This window comes from Entelurus aequoreus, linkage group LG20 (genome assembly GCF_033978785.1).
Source record: "Entelurus aequoreus isolate RoL-2023_Sb linkage group LG20, RoL_Eaeq_v1.1, whole genome shotgun sequence".
Taxonomy (NCBI): domain Eukaryota; kingdom Metazoa; phylum Chordata; class Actinopteri; order Syngnathiformes; family Syngnathidae; genus Entelurus; species Entelurus aequoreus.
In genome coordinates this window covers 41959672-41976651 of record NC_084750.1, presented here as the reverse complement: position 1 = coordinate 41976651, position 16980 = coordinate 41959672, and the positions used below count along the sequence as shown (strand labels likewise).

Here is a 16980-nt window from a genome sequence, read left to right as displayed (position 1 = left end):
CAGCACGGTGGCCAGCTTAAGTCGTCTGTTTTCATCGCAAAATTCCACAGTATTCTGGACATCTGTGTTGGTGAATCTTTTGCAATTTGTTTAATGAACAATGAAGACAGCAAAGAAGAAAGCTGTAGGTGGGATCGGTGTATTAGCGGCTGGCTACAGCAACACAACGCCGTCCGCCGCCGCGCCGCTGTCCTCACCGGTGTCTGGGTTGACTTCCTCGGTCTCCGGGCGGCCGACCGCACCGATGATCGTGGTGAAGTCCTCCGTCGCGCCGTCGATCGCTGGAACGCTGGTGAGCACTGGTGGTGATGAGCAGATGAGGGCTGGCGTAGGTGGAGAGCTAATGTTTTCTGTCGAGGTCCCGTAGCTAAGTTAGCTTCAATGGCGTCGTTAGCAACAGCATTACTAGGCATCGCCAGGCGGGACAGCATTAACCGTGTGGTTACAGGTCCAGTGTTTAGTTCAGTGTCTCCTGAGAGTAGAAGTAATAGTAGTATTGTTGATCTTCGGTCTATCCTTCCAGTCTGGGGCATGTTTCTTCTGTTTCTATCCGCAGTTAGGCACGATGCTATCACGTTAGCTCCGATGCTAAAGTGCTTCGCCGATGTATTGTCGTGGAGATAAAAGTCACTGTGAATGTCCATTTCGCGTTCTCGACTCTCATTTTCAAGAGGATATAGTATCCGAGGTGGTTGAAAATACAAATCCGTGATCCACAATAGAAAAAGGACAAAGTGTGGAATCCAATGAGCCCTTGTACCTAAGTTACGGTCTGAGCGAAAAAAGATACACCCTGGCGTCCTGCACTGCACTCTAATCCTTCACTCTCACTTTCCTCATCCACGAATCTTTCATCCTCGCTCAAATTAATGGGGTAATCGTCGCTTGCTCGGTCCGAATCGCTCTCGCTGCTGGTGGGAATGATTGTAAACAATGTGCATATGTGAGGCGCTCCACAACCTGTGACGTCACGCTACTTCCGGTACAGGCAAGGCTTTTTTATCAGCGACCAAAAGTTGCGAACTTTATCATCGATGTTCTCTACTAAATACTTTCAGCAAAAATATGGCAATATCGCGAAATGATCAAGTATGACACATATAATGGACCTGCTATCATTCTATGTGTCATCATTTCAGTAGGCCTTTAAGTTAAGTCCTTTTTTTACAAATGTCGTTTGTGTAGAGATTGGACAATTTGGGTCCCGGTATTGATCCCTGCAGGTACGCCGCAGGTTTAGTGTGGCTGAATCGGGGCTTAGGCTAAATAGTTATTTGTTTAAGGGGTTATCCGGCTTAGTGTAGACACAGCCTTAGTCTGCAAATACTGCTTAAATGAAGTCATTTATTACAAAATGTCGTTTGTGTAGAGATTGGACAATTTGGGTCCCGGTATTGATCCCTGGGGGTACACCGCAGGATATATTTAAAGCTGCAGACATGTGTTGGCCAAGCTTCAGCATTTAGGTAGATTAGCCTCGTGTCTACTAAATGATACTCTTGATCAAATCAAGAAGGGGACACATCCTTCCAGCGCCACAATAGAAGAAACCAACATTGTTTTTTCTCAATAGACACACTTTGTTGTAGGAAGTCACATTCCGTGTTTGCCCTAGTCCCATTGGATTCCCTGTTGACCAACCTAGACCGTAGTCAGTGCGTCGACAGAGGAGCGCACGCAACTTTTATGAATAGAATGTTAAACAAAGGGGAACCATACTGAACTGAGCTGAATTCTCGGTGGACGCGGGTCTTTAAATGGGCTCGGTGAAGGTTGGAAAGAGGCTCTTCAGAGTGTTTGACAGCCATTTCACTACCATGCATGTTCCAAAGAGGGATTTCTACATTATCCTTTATGTCCTGTATCCCCCGGTGGGGATTACCAGTTGACTGACTAAGTGATTACACGGAGAATGTACCAGGGTTTAAACCGCACTCCTTATTCTACAAGACGAGTAGCTCTCAATGTAGTTTGAAACGCTTTTTGTATTCTATGGTTGAACCATTTTCTCAAACGCAGTGCACAAAGCAAAGAACAAACACTTCATCTCCGTCTTTCACCAGCTCTTCCACTCTCATGCATATACTGCAGGGCCTCTAGGGGGTGCCCGCCGTAGAAGTTCGGTTGTCGGTTCATAGACTGGAACTTCACACAGAGTATGTATGCACTTGGGAATTCAGAGCGTGTGTTTTTTCTCCCCCCTGTCCAGTTGTGGTCAAAAGTTTGCATAAATTGTAAAGAACATCATGTCATGGCTGTCTTGAGTTTCCAATCATTTCTACAACTCTTATTTTTTTGTGATTGGAGCACATACTTGTTGGTCACAAAAAACATTCATGAAGTTTGCTTCTTTTATGAATTTATTATGGGTCTACTGAAAATGTGAGCAAATGTGCTGGGCCAAAAGTATACATACAGCAATGTTAATATTTGCTTACATGTCCCTTGGCAAGTTTACCTGCAATAAGGCGCTTTTGGTAGCCATCCACAAGCTTCTGCTGGAATTTTTGACCACTCCTCTTGACAAAATTGGTGCAGTTCAGCTACATTTGTTGGTTTTCTGACATGGACTTGTTTCTTCAGCATTGTCCACACGTTTAAGTCAGGACTTTGGGAAGGCCATTTTAAAACCTTCATTCTAGCCTGATTTAGCCATTCCTTTACCACTTTTGAGGTGTGTTAGGGGTCATTGTCCTGTTGGAACACCCAACTGCGCCCAAGACCCAACCTCCGGGCTGATGATTTTAGCTTGTCCTGAAGAATTTGGAGGTAATCCTCCTTTTTCATTGTCCCATTTACTCTCTGTAAAGCACCAGTTCCAAGCTTCTGGTTGAATTTTTGACCACTCTTCTTGACATAATTGGTGCAGTCCAGCTAAATTTGGTGGTTTTCTGACAAGGACTTGTTTCTTCAGCATTGTCCACACATTTAAGCCAGGACTTTGGGAAGGCCATTCTAGAAACCTTACTTCTAGCCTAAATTAGCCATTCCTTTACCACTTTTGAAGTGTGTTTGAAGTCATAGTCCTGTTGGAACACCCAACTGCGCCCAAGACCCAACCTCCGGGCTGATGATTTTAGCTTGTCCTGAAGAATTTGGAGGTAATCCTCCTTTTTCATTGTCACATTTAAAGCACCAGTTCCATTGGCAGCAAAACAGGCCCAGAGCATAATACTACCACCACCATGCTTGACGGTAGGGATGGTGTTGCTGGGATTAAAGGCCTCACCTTTTCTCCTCCTAACGTATCGCTTGGTTTTGTGGCCAAACAGCTCAATTTGTGTTTCATCTGACCACAGAACTTTCCTCCAGAAGGTCTTATCGTTGTCCATGTGATGTCAGATGAAACAAAAATTGAGCTGTTTGGCCACAACACCCAACCAAAAATTAACAACAATATTCAAAAATACGAATCAGTATTAATCAGAAAATATAATTTTTTTTGCCACCCCTATTTGTTATGTTCTGTCAGTTTCTTTTCGAGCCTGTTGAAGATCAATTTCTGTTTTGAAAAAGAAAATTCAAGTTATCTTATCGTGCATCCCGAGTAAAAAAAATAAAAAACTATGACTGTTTCGGTATTTTTCCCATCATTCACAATCTTTATGTGAAACAAGAACATTAACTTTCGCTTTTCGGTGCGTTCTAAACAGTGAAAAACTGCTAGCGAGAGGCGGCTAAAAATACAGGTGATGGGAGACATCTGTTCGGCATATAAATCCCTCTAAAGAACATCTGAAAACTGCCTACAACGCACCAATTAAATGGGTGTGACCTGCATATTAACGAAGCTGTAGCTACATTATTATTCCACGCTGACCAACACAGCACCTTGCTCCTTACAACACAATGCGATAGGACAACAATGTGACTGATAAAGAAGAACAATCAAGATAAGTTACGGTAATGCTTGAGTTATCATGAATGTGCCTGTAATCACACGACATACTTAAGTCATGTACAGTCGTGGTCCACAGAACTTTCCTCCAAAAGGTCTTATCTTTGTCCATGTGATGTCAGATGAAACAAAAATTGAGCTGTCTGGCCACATACCCAACAAAAAGTTTGGCGGAGAAAAGGTGAAGCCTTTAATCCCAGGAACACCATGCCTACCGTCAAGCATGGTGGTGGTGGTATTATGCTCTGGGCCTGTTTTGCTGCCAATGGAACTGGTGCTTTACAGAGAGTAAATGGGACAACGAAAAAGGAGGATTACCTCCAAATTCTTCAGGACAAGCTAAAATCATCAGCCCGGAGGTTGGATCTTCGGCGCAGTTGGGTGTTCCAACAGGACAATGACCCCAAACACACCTCAAAAGTGGTAAAGAAATCAGGCTAGAATGAAGGTTTTAGAATGGCCTTCCCAAAGTCCTGACTTAAAGGCCTACTGAAATGAGATTTTTTTTATTTAAACGGGGATAGCAGGTCCATTTTATGTGTCATACTTGATCATTTCGCGATATTGCCATATTTTTGCTGAAAGGATTTAGTAGAGAACATGGACAATAAAGTTTGCAACTTTTGGTCGCTGATAAAAAAGCCTTGCCTGTACCGGAAGTAGCGTGACGTCACATCTCACATCTGCACATTGTTTACAATCATGGCCACCAGCAGCGAGAGCGATTCGGACCAAGAAAGCGACGATTATCCCATTAATTTGAGCGAGGATGAAAGATTCGTGGATGAGGAAAGTGAGAGTGAAGGACTAGAGGGCAGTGGAAGCGATTCAGATAGGGAAGATGCTGTGAGAGGCGGGTGGGACCTGATATTCAGCTGGGAATGACTAAAACAGTAAATAAACACAAGACATATATATACTCTATTAGCCACAACACAACCAGGCTTATATTTAATATGCCACAAATTAATCCCGCATAACAAACACCTCCCCCCTCCCGTCCATATAACCCACCAATACAAATCAAACACCCGCACAACACAATCAATCCCACAGCCCAAAGTACCGTTCACCTCCCCAAAGTTCATACAGCACATATATTTCCCCAAAGTCACGTACGTGACATGCACATAGCGGCACGCACGTACGGGCAAGCGATCAAATGTTTGGAAGCCGCAGCTGCGTACTCACGGTAGCGCATATCCAACTCAAAGTCCTCCTGGTAAGAGTCTCTGTTGTCCCAGTTCTCTACGTGTTTGTGTTGCTGCAGCCGGCCGCTAATACACCGCTTCCCACCTACAGCTTTCTTCTTTGCTGTCTCCATTGTTCATTAAACAAATTGCAAAAGATTCACCAACACAGATGTCCAGAATACTGTGGAATTTTGCGATGAAAACAGACGACTTAATAGCTGGCCACAATGCTGTCCCAAAATGTCCGCTACAATCCTTGACGTCGCGCGCAAACGTCATCAAAAAAATTATCTCCCGTTTTTCTTTTTTTTTTCCGACCCTAAATCAAGATTCGAGACGTACTTTATATTACGCCGTAGTTGATTGGCCGATATGTTCCTTGTGACCAATCAGGACATTTTCTGGTTTTTTTCCGACCCTAAATCAAGATTCGAGACGTAGTTTATATTACGCCGGAGTTGATTGGTCGATATGTTCCTTGTGACCAATCAGGACATTTTCTGGTTTTTTTCCGACCCTAAATCAAGATTCGAGACGTAGTTTATATTACGCCGGAGTTGATTGGTCGATATGTTCCTTGTGACCAATCAGGACATCTGTTATGAATGATGACGTTAATAACGTCATCATACCGCCATTTTCCATACGTAAACGATGTCGGTTCTCCAGAGAAAGGACGCTTTACGAGTAAAAGAAATTGATAAACATGTCAAAAAAAAGTTCCGATGGGACTGGATGGAAAGGGAAATCACTGATACTGTTGGGAAGAAGGAAGTTACGACTTTGTTCGGTGATTTTATTCGGAAAATCGATCGTCCCGGAAAGGTTTTGTGCACGTGGTGTCATGATAATGTTGACTATGGATCACGAGGTTTCAAGGCTTTGGAAGTACGTGCGAAACGCCAAAAACATAAACAACTTGAAGCAAGGAAAACAAACTTTTCACTAGCTGGTACTTTTGGATGTCAACCGAAAGTCAGCAAACCTTACGGACTTCATCCTTTGTTTACATGGAGAGGAAAGATCCACCCACTTCAGTTGCAGACAGGGTTGTTAATAATGAGGTAAGCTAAAAAAATATTTGCTTGCGAAATACGCATATTTGTTTTAAATATTAACCAATTATTGCTTAGCGAAATATAAATGGGTTTTTCTAAAAATAAAAAGCCGCGTGAAAATATATTATGAAATTACAGAAATTCAAAGAGTCGCATTATTGAATCCAGTTAACAATTTATTTGAAATAAATTTGCATATAATACTATTTTGTAATATTAACTTCTTATGTAGTCTGTTGAAACTATTGTCAGTGGTGTAACAATCTTCAAGGTCAATATTTTCACACTTGTTTCATGCAATATGTCAGTGTCCTCACATTATTATTATTTCCTATATTCAAATATGAGTAAACACGTTTAATTATTTTCATAAATGTATATCCTATTTTGGCGAAAAGAATGAAATGTTTACATTTGGTATTTTGTTAAATACATTAGCAAGGAAAGCTCATGTTAGGGCTGGGTCTCTCCGACAAAGCTAATGTGTGAAGTGAACTGAAGTAATGTGGTAATACTGTAAATAAACTGTAGATAATATCACTGATCAACGTGACACCTGTGGATGTGAAATGAACACAAGATGTAAATATTAGTGACTAAATACTGTTGGGACTGAACCATCATTAGGATCATTGGGTTATGTATGTTCTATTAATGATGTTTTCATGTCTTTAAACACTCAAATATTTTCTTCAAATGGTGCTGTCTTTGTTCATTTTAGCATGTTAAATTGGTGAAAAACCAGGAGCTTCGGGGGGCGCTGACCCACTTGTCCACCCACCAGCCCACCAGGCACTGGTGGGGGGACCTGGCTGGACCTGGCTGGGGGCCTTCGTCCCCCAGACCCCCGGAAATGTTTTCAGTCTTTTTCATTGTGGTCAAATCACATGCCTGGATATGGTTGAAGAGAAGATGCAAAGAAAAAACATTGTTTCTGGTGAGAGTAGTTAATATTCATAATGTTCTATTCTACAATTCTGATGTATGATAATGCTGGCTCTCGGCCCGGCTCCAGTACTGAATGCTTGATGGATTCATGCATAAATATGGAGAGTGCCTCAGACAAGAATGGGAAGGCGGGTGGAGAGCAATGGCGCACAATAGGCCAACGTTGTGCTCTGCGCCCGGATGACCTGAGCGAAGGCAAACACTATTGTGCGCCCACTTTTAATCGCATGGCTTCATTTGAGTCATAATCCAGGCTCAATAATAGTGCACTTCCCAAACAGCCAGCCAGAGGATGTACTGATCTATGCCTCCCACTGATAAACACTCATTCCACTAAACACCATTATGTCACATTTCTGTGGGAGCCAAGTGAAGCCCATTCAACTTTGCGGAAAGAGGTGCTAAAACATGAGTCGGGCCTGATGTTTATGTGTCGCCTGCCGAGGGTAAATGCCGATTTAAAAGGTGCAACGGTGTGAGACGTATTTGGCACCGTATCATATTAGCTTGGCTTTTCTTGGGTTCCATGCAACAGGGATTTCTTCCTGGCATCCGAGGGCTCCTGGATGTGGAGACAAGCCGGCTGAGCCAGGTGTGCTAGCAGGGAGCTTCCAGGGAATCTCAGTTAAGACCGGAACTTATCGATAATCAAAGTTTGTCAACAGATGTTGTCATCTTTGGATTTTTTTATTTTTCCTTGTGCTTTTTGCTGACTTTGTTTGAAGCTCTGCATATTAAAATAGATTGTAGCAAAACAAAACAATGATAGTTTGAAGTAAGGTTGTCCTTAGGGATGTCCGATAATCAGAGCCGGCCCAAGGCATACGTGTACTAAGCGCTTGCTTAGGGCCCCGCGGCCACCAGGGGGCCCCCAAAAGCAATTAACAAAAAATTCTTATTTTTTATTTTTTGCATGTACGAGTCTGAGTCAGGCTCGTACATGGCAGTGATTAGTATTAATAACAAAGTCGGCCATCAGATTTCTTACAGTGATGTCATAAATGACTTTGCCTCCAGAAAAGCCAGGAAGCACAGGTTTTAAGGAGTGGGTGGAGTGGTGTGGGTGGTGAAGAACAGAGGAACAAAACTGTGATGTGATGGTCAAATGTGTGAATTAAGGACCTTAATTTAAGGTAGTTTATTTTGATTTTTTCCCCAAAAAATTTTTGCACATCGTTATGTACATTTACATAGTTTTAATATGTAGTAACTTTATATTTGTTTATAAACCGTTATGTTACCTTGTTTCCGGTAACTCTGTTCATTAATATTATTTAAGTATTTGCTTGATATTTAATTTAATTATGTTGTTTTTTGTACGATTGAATTTGTTCCTTTTTATATATATTTAAGTGATTTTATTGTTGCACTTTGTTTTTCTTGCACTACGAATTATTTTTGCACATTGCTGTTTCAGGTTTTTGTTACCAAAAATAATAAAGTGAATCAGAATCAGCTTTATTGTCCAGTTATGTTTAACACACATGGAATTTAACTTCAGTAGACTGCGCTCTCTTTGTACAAAGTAAACATTAAATATGAACAATTAACTACAAATATAAACTAGTAATTAAAGACTAATATGTACAAGACTGATGAGACAAGATGACACTTTTACTGTAAATACAAAGCTTTATCACTTGGACTGTTCAACCCCAGGCCACTCTTGTAGCTGAATGTTTTCTACATTTTAAGATTAGGAACCATATGTGGCACTCTGGACATAATTTGTTCATTCATTGGTATTATTTATGTTCTTAACTGGGCCACCCCCATATCTTTATAAATGACATGTCATTTGTAAAGACATGCCAGGCTGACAATAGGATCATGTAAACAACACTGCCAGAGCCGCAATGAGTTTATAGTAGGTGTGTGAATGATCAATATTATTGGCAGAAATAGAGGGCCCCAAAATCTAATTTTGCTTAGGGCCCCATGGAGGCTTGGGCCGGCACTGCCGATAATGGCTTTTTGCCGATATCCGATATTCCGATATTGTCCAACTCTTTAATTACAGATACCGATATCAACCGATACTGATATGTACAGTCATGGAATTAACACATTATTATGCCTAATTTGGACAACCAGGTATGGTGAAGATGAGGTCCTTTTTAAAAAAAATTATAAAATAAAATAATATAAATAAATTAAAAATATTTTTTTGAATAAAAAACTAAGTAAAACAATACAAAAACAGTTACATAGAAACTAGTAATGAATGAAAATGAGTCAAATTAACTGTTAAAGGTTAGTACTATTAGTGGACCAGCAGCACGCACAATCATGTGTGCTTACGGACTGTATCCCTTGCAGACTGTATTGATATATATTGATATATAATGTAGGAACCAGAATATTAATAACAGAAAGGAACAACCCTTTTGTGTGAATGAGGTTTTTTGGGTTAGTGCACTAATTGTAAGTGTATCTTGTGTTTTTTATGTTGATTTAATTAAAAAAAAAAAAACGATACCAATAATAAAAAAAACGATACCGATAATTTCCGATATTACATTTTAAAGCATTTATCGGCCGATAATATCGGCAGGCCGATATTATCGTACCAAAATGTATTTCGATACTTTTCTAAATAAAGGGGACCACAAAAAATTGCCTAATAGGCTTTATTTTAACAAAAAATCTTAGGGTACATGAAACATATGTTTATTATTGCAATTTAGTCCTTATATAAAATAGTGAACATACTAGACAACTTGTCTTTTAGTAGTAAGTAAGCAAACAAAGGCTCCTAATTAGTCTGCTAATGATTCTATTATTTTGTCGACATTATAGGGGCGGTATAGCTCGGTTGGTAGAGCAGCCGTGCCAGCAACTTGAGGGTTCCAGGTTCGATCCCCGCTTCCGCCATCCTAGTTACTGCCTTGGGCAAGACACTTTACCCACCTGCTCCCAGTGCCACCCACACTGGTTTAAATGTAACTTAGATATTGGGTTTCACTATGTAAAAGCGCTTTGGGTCACTAGAGAAAAGCGCTATATAAATATACTTCACACATTATGAAGGACAAGCTGTAAAAATGGATTATTAATCTACTTGTTCATTTACTGTTAATATCTGCTTATTTTCCGTTTCAACATGTTCTATCTACACTTCTGTTCAAATGTAATAATCACTTATTCTTCTCTTCTTTGATACTTTACATTAGTTTTGGATGATACCACACATTTAGGTATTAATCCGATACCAAATAGCTACAGGAACATACATTGGTCATATTCAAAGTTCGCATGTGTCCAGGGACATATTTCCTGAGTTTATAAACATAATATGAATTTTTAAATTAAAAAAAATATTGATGTAATCATAGTAGTATCGACTAGATACGCTCTTGTACTTGCTATCATTACAGTGGATGTCAGGTGTAGATCCACCCATGGCGTTTGTTTACATTCAGGGGCACTATCTTTTGTTTACATTGTGACGCCGGTGAGCTATTGTATCCTCCTATGGTGTGTAGTGAAGTATGTTTAGCTATTCCTCGTCCTCCAGTGGTAATGCTACTTGTAAGAAACGTACTTTATTCATGATGTGACGATGCACGGTTATGCCCGTTAAAAAAAGGGGAGTGTGGGGGGGGTTCAATACTTTTTAGAGGCGGTATAGTACCGAATATGATTCATTAGTATTGTGGTAGTATACTAGTACCACCACTAAGGCTCAAATATTTGTTACTAAAAAAGCTATGACTTTAGCATTTAAACTAGAATTGCGTCTGAAAACAACATAGATTCTATTTAAATGCTTAAAAAAAGCAATTTGATTTTATTCTAACATGGTCCATGAGTTTTTATCCAGTTAAGATAAATCAATATTTTTGGAGTACTTCAGTAAAAACAACAATCCAGGACCTCCGCGACCCCGAGAGGGACAAGCGGTAGAAAATGGATGGATGGATGGATGGATTAACGTGGGTGTATATTAGTGGTTTTGGGCACCTAACCATTAGATCCGATTCCAATTCCTGAGGTTACGATTCCATTCAGAATCAATTCTCGATGCAAACCGTGTTATTTGGTTTAGTAATTATGAAACTTTTTCAAAATAGGTTCTGGTTGCATAGAAATGGCTTGAAATAAACTTTTTTTTAAATATATTTTCATTTAAAAAAAGAAAAGAACAATTGTTTTGTTCATAAAACCGATTTTTGAAACTTATGAATCAATTTAGAATCGTAAAGAATAAAAAAAAAATGTTTGCACCACTAGTTATGAAGGATAAAACACTGAATATTGACAACATATGAACGTCACACCTCCTCTCCATCCACATATTTAACAATCAAGCCAAACACAACAAAAATGCAACAAACACAGCGAAATATGAACGCAAACTTTAAAAAATGTATTCTCATTGAAAAAAGGATATACAAATTGTTTTGTTTTTCAAACCGCTTTTTGAAAATTATGAATCAATTTAGAATCGTAATGAATCTTTGTGCACCACTAGTTATGAAGGATAAAACACTGAATATTGACAACACATGAATGTCACACATCCTCTCCATCCACATATTTAACATCCATCCATACATCCATTTTCTACCGCTTGTCCTTTTCTGGGTCATGAGGGGTGTTGGAGCCTATCTCAGCTGCATTCGGGCGGAAGGCGGGGTAGTCCCTGGACAAGTCACCATCTCATCACAGGGCCAACACAGATAGACAGACAACTTTCACACTCACATTCACACACTAGGGTCAATTTAGTGTTGCCAATCAACCTATCCCCAGGTGCATGTCTTTGGAGGTGGGAGGAAGCCGGAGTACCCGGAACCGATTTTAGAAAATTATGAATCAATTTAGAACCGTAATGAATCTAAAAAAATTTGTGCACCACTAGTTATGAAGGATAAAACACTGAATATTGACAACATATGAATGTCACACCTCCTCTCGATCGACAAAAATGCAACAAACACAGCGAAATATGAACGCAAACTTTTAAAAAATGTATTCTCATTGAAAAAAGTAACGAAACATTGTTTTGTTTTTCAAACCAATTTTTTAAAATTATGAATCAATTTAGAATCGTAATTAATCTATTTTTTTTTTGTGCATCACTAGTTATGAAGGATAAAACACTGAATATTGTCACACCTCCTCTCAATCCACATATTTAACAATCAAGCGAAACACAACAAAAATGCAACAAACACAGCACATATATATATATATATATATATATATATATATATATATATATATATATATACATATATATATATATATATATATATATATATATATATATATACATATAATTAATTTAAAAAAAATTGTGCACCACTAGTTATGAAGGATAAAACACTGAATATTGACAACATATGAACGTCACACCTCCTCTCCATCCACATATTTCATCATCATCATCGGCGGTCACTCGAAACGAGTATGACTGTCCTGGACTGGCCTGTGCGTGGAATCTTTTAATGTGGGGAGACTGGTGCACGGTCAGCCACCACACAGTCCTTGGCATTGAGCGGGCCAGGGTCCAGTGGCATGGAGACCAAGACGACTGGGGACCCGTCTTTGCTGCAGCCTTCATCCGCCTTCCCAGCCGTTGTGGTGCATTCCGCTGCCGCCATCTTCCGCCTGGTCCACCGTTGAGGCGGTTTTCACTATTCGCCCATAGCTGGGGTTATTTACCCATAGCTGGGACAGGGGTTGACTGGGCACCAGGGCATGTCCACACACCGGTGGGCCTGCATGCCCCGTCTCTGGGGCCCCCTGCTGCTCCGAGATCCCGTACAACTTAGCCTGGAACCGCGAGGTTCCAGTTACCGTGTGTGGCCACGAGGAGGCATGTACGAGTCTTGACAATGGAGAGGCTATGTACCGGCTGAGGAGGCTTATGCACTCGGCTCCTCTTTTCGCCCTCTGAGACAGAGGGCTAGCCGGCGGCACTAGCTGAAAGCAATGAGTATCAGGCAGAAGCAGCATGCAGCATAGCAAGCAAAAGCGGCATGCAGCATGCACTAACTACAGGTACTACTACTCCAAGGCTACTGCACTAGACGCATCACATCGCCCTGTGCGATGTTTTCTGCACACACACACCCACATATTTAACAATCAAGCGAAACACAACAAAAATGCAACAAACACAGCATATATAATATATATAATATATATATTAGGGATGTCCGATAATGGCTTTTTGCCGATATCCGATATTCCGATATTGTCCAACTCTTTAATTACCGATACTGATATCAACCGATATATGCAGTCGTGGAATCAACACATTATTATGTCTAATTTGGACAACCAGGTATGGTGAAGATAAAGTATTTTTTTTTAAAAATTATAAAATAAGATAAATAAATTAAAAACATTTTATTGAATAAAAAAGAAAGTAAAACAATATAAAAACAGTTACATAGAAACTAGTAATGAATGAAAATGAGTAAAATTAACTGTTAAAGGTTAGTACTATTAGTGGAGCAGCAGCACGCACAATCATGTGTGCTTACGGACTGTATCCCTTGCAGACTGTATTGATATATATTGATATATAATGTAGGAACCAGAATATTAATAACAGAAAGAAACAACCCTTTTGTGTGAATGAGGAGGGAGGTTTTTTGGGTTGGTGCACTAATTGTAAGTGTATCTTGTGTTTTTTATGTTGATTTAATTAAAAAAAAAAAATGAAACCGATAATAAAAAAAACGATGCCGATAATTTCCGATATTACATTTTAACGCATTTATCGTCCGATAATATCGGCAGGCCGATATTATCGGACATCCCTAATATATATATATATATATATATATATATATATATATATATATATATATATATATATATATATATATATATATATATATATATATATATATATGTATATATATATATATATACATATAATTAATCAATTTTTTTTTGTGCACCACTAGTTATGAAGGATAAAACACTGAATGTCACACCTCCTCTCGATCCACATATTTAACAATCAAGCAAAACACAACAAAAATGCAACAAACACAGCAAAATATGAATGCAAACTTTTAAAAAATGTATTCTCATTGAAAAAAGTAACGAAACAATATTTTGTTTTTCAAACCGATTTTTGAAAATTATGAATCAATTTAGAATCGTAATGAATCCATTTTTTTTTGTGCACCACTAGTTATGAAGGATAAAACACTGAATATTGACAACATATGAATGTCACACCTCCTCTCCATCCACATATTTAACAATCAAGCGAAACACAACAAAAATGCAACAAACACAGCAAAATATGAACGCAAACTTTTAAAAAATGTATTCTCATTGAAAAAAGGAACGTAAAATTGTTCTGTTTTTCAAACCGATTTTTGAAAATTATGAATCTATTTAGAATCGTAATAAATCTAAAAAAATGTTTGCACCACTAGTTATGAAGGATAAAACACTGAATATTGACAACATATGAATGTCACACATCCTCTCCATCCACATATTTAACAATCAAGCGAAACACAACAAAAATGCAACAAACACAGCGAAATATGAACGCAAACTTTTAAAAAATGTATTCTCATTGAAAAAAGGAACGTAAAATTGTTCTGTTTTTCAAACCGATTTTTGAAAATTATGAATCTATTTAGAATCGTAATAAATCTAAAAAAATGTTTGCACCACTAGTTATGAAGGATAAAACACTGAATATTGACAACATATGAACGTCACACCTCCTCTCCATCCACATATTTAACAATCAAGCGAAACACAACAAAAATGCAACAAACACAGCATATATAATATATATATCAGGGATGTCCGATAATGGCTTTTTGCCGATATCCGATATTCCGATATTGTCCAACTCTTTAATTACCGATACCGATATCAACCGATACCGATATCAACCGATATATACAGTCGTGGAATCAACACATTATTGTGTCTAATTTGGACAACCAGGTCTGGTGAAGATAAAGTACTTTTTTTTTAAAATTATAAAATAAAATAAGATAAATAAATTAAAAACATTTTCTTGAATAAAAAAGAAAGTAAAACAATATAAAAACAGTTACATAGAAACGAGTAATTAATGAAAATGAGTAAAATGAACTGTTAAAGGTTAGTACTATTAGTGGAGCAGCAGCACGCACAATCATGTGTGCTTACGGACTGTATCCCTTGCAGACTGTATTGATATATATTGATATATAATGTAGGAACCAGAATATTAATAACAGAAAGAAACAACCCTTTTGTGTGAATGAGGAGGGAGGTTTTTTGGGTTGGTGCATTAATTGTAAGTGTATCTTGTGTTTTTTATGTTGATTTAATTAAAAAAAAAAAAAAAAAACGATACCGATAATAAAAAAAACGATACCGATAATTTCCGATATTACATTTTAACGCATTTATCGGCCAATAATATCGGCAGGCCGATATTATCGGACATCCCTAATATATATATATATATATATATATATATATATATATATATATATATATATATATATATATATATATATATATATATATATATATATATATATATATATATATATATAATTAATTAAAAAAATGTTGTGCACCACTAGTTATGAAGGATAAAACACTGAATATTGACAACATATGAATGTCACACATCCTCTCGATCGACATATTTAACAATCAAGCGAAACACAACAAAAATGCAACAAACAGCGAAATATGAACGTAAAAATTTAAAAAATTGATTCTCATTGAGAAAAGGAAAGGAAAATTGTTTTGTTTTTGAAACCGATTTTTTAAAATTATGAATCAATCGTATTGTAATGAATGTAATTTTTTTTGTGCACCACTAGTTTATGTAGAGCTACTGAAAGGACCAATTTGTTTGTGGTAAAATGTTTACAAGAACAAGTTAAAATGAAGCTACTTTACCTTCTGCAGCCATTGGGTATTATTCTCCGTGACGCTCTCCAGACTCTCCAGTTTCCTCTCCCGCCAGGAGGACTTGTCCTTCTGCTTGTGAGTGGACTGACTCACACCAGGTTTGATTTTGGCCGGGGAGTCCCCCTGTAGGGTGTTGGAGACCTCGTAGTCCTTCTGTGGCTGGCAATGGTCTACCTCGGGGAGGATGAAGGTGTAGCTGCAGGGGCCGTGCTGCACCTGGTGCTGCTGGCGCTCTGAGGCCGTTACGCAGGCCGCCAGGTGGGCCACGTAGGCCAGGGTCAGGCCCAGCAGGTGGCCCATCTCAGGTTGGACGCTGGGGAGGACGCTTTATCCTGCTTTGGTCTTCTTGAACTTTCTCTTCGGTTCTTCTGGTCGCTCTTCCATCCACTGGTCTGCTCCCACTTTTCCATGTGGTGGTGGACGCACCGAACCGCAAGAGTCAAGAACCGGGATGCATTCTAACTCCAAAGCTGGGCTTCCAAGTCTATCTGGAAAGAAGAGCAGCTGGTGTCCATGTGCTCTGTAGAGATGGAGTCAGGAGTCAGGAGTGTCCCTCCTTGGGATCTTGGAGAGAAAGGCTCTTGAAATGATGAGAGGGGTGTTCCTCTCTCTCTCAATGACCCTTCCCTCCGGTACTTTCACCCTCTTACGCCACTCCAGTTTGCAGAAGTTAAAACATGCTGCACTCCAGCGGGGGCTCAAGTAGGAGCCACTTTTTGTTCCTCCCACCCTGGCTCTTTCTCTCTCTCCGGCTTCACTCCACACGCAGGTTGTCAGTGGTTTTGTAAAAAGTAAGACGTTTGCAAACTAGATTTAGTGCATCTAAGAATCGTGGTATGACCTTTTTCATTATGTTTGGAGAATTAATTTAACCCATTCAAGTAATTCAGCAGTTCAGCTAAATTTGTTGCTTTTCTGACATGGACTTGTTTCTTCAGCATTGTCCACACGTTTGAGTCAGGACTTTGGGAAGGCC

The 16980-nt window shown here is 38.9% G+C and overlaps 1 protein-coding gene across 1 annotated transcript in view; it reads right to left on the bottom strand.

The window, feature by feature from the left end:
• angpt2b (angiopoietin 2b) overlaps positions 1–16643 on the bottom strand; it is a 76674-nt gene extending 60031 nt beyond the window's left edge. The window contains exon 1 of the mRNA XM_062030125.1: positions 15993–16643. Coding sequence (XP_061886109.1) covers positions 15993–16304 — 312 coding nt within the window. The 5' untranslated portion in view covers positions 16305–16643. The remainder of the gene's footprint in view (positions 1–15992) is intronic.
• Between the last annotated feature and the right edge of the window lie 337 nt (positions 16644–16980).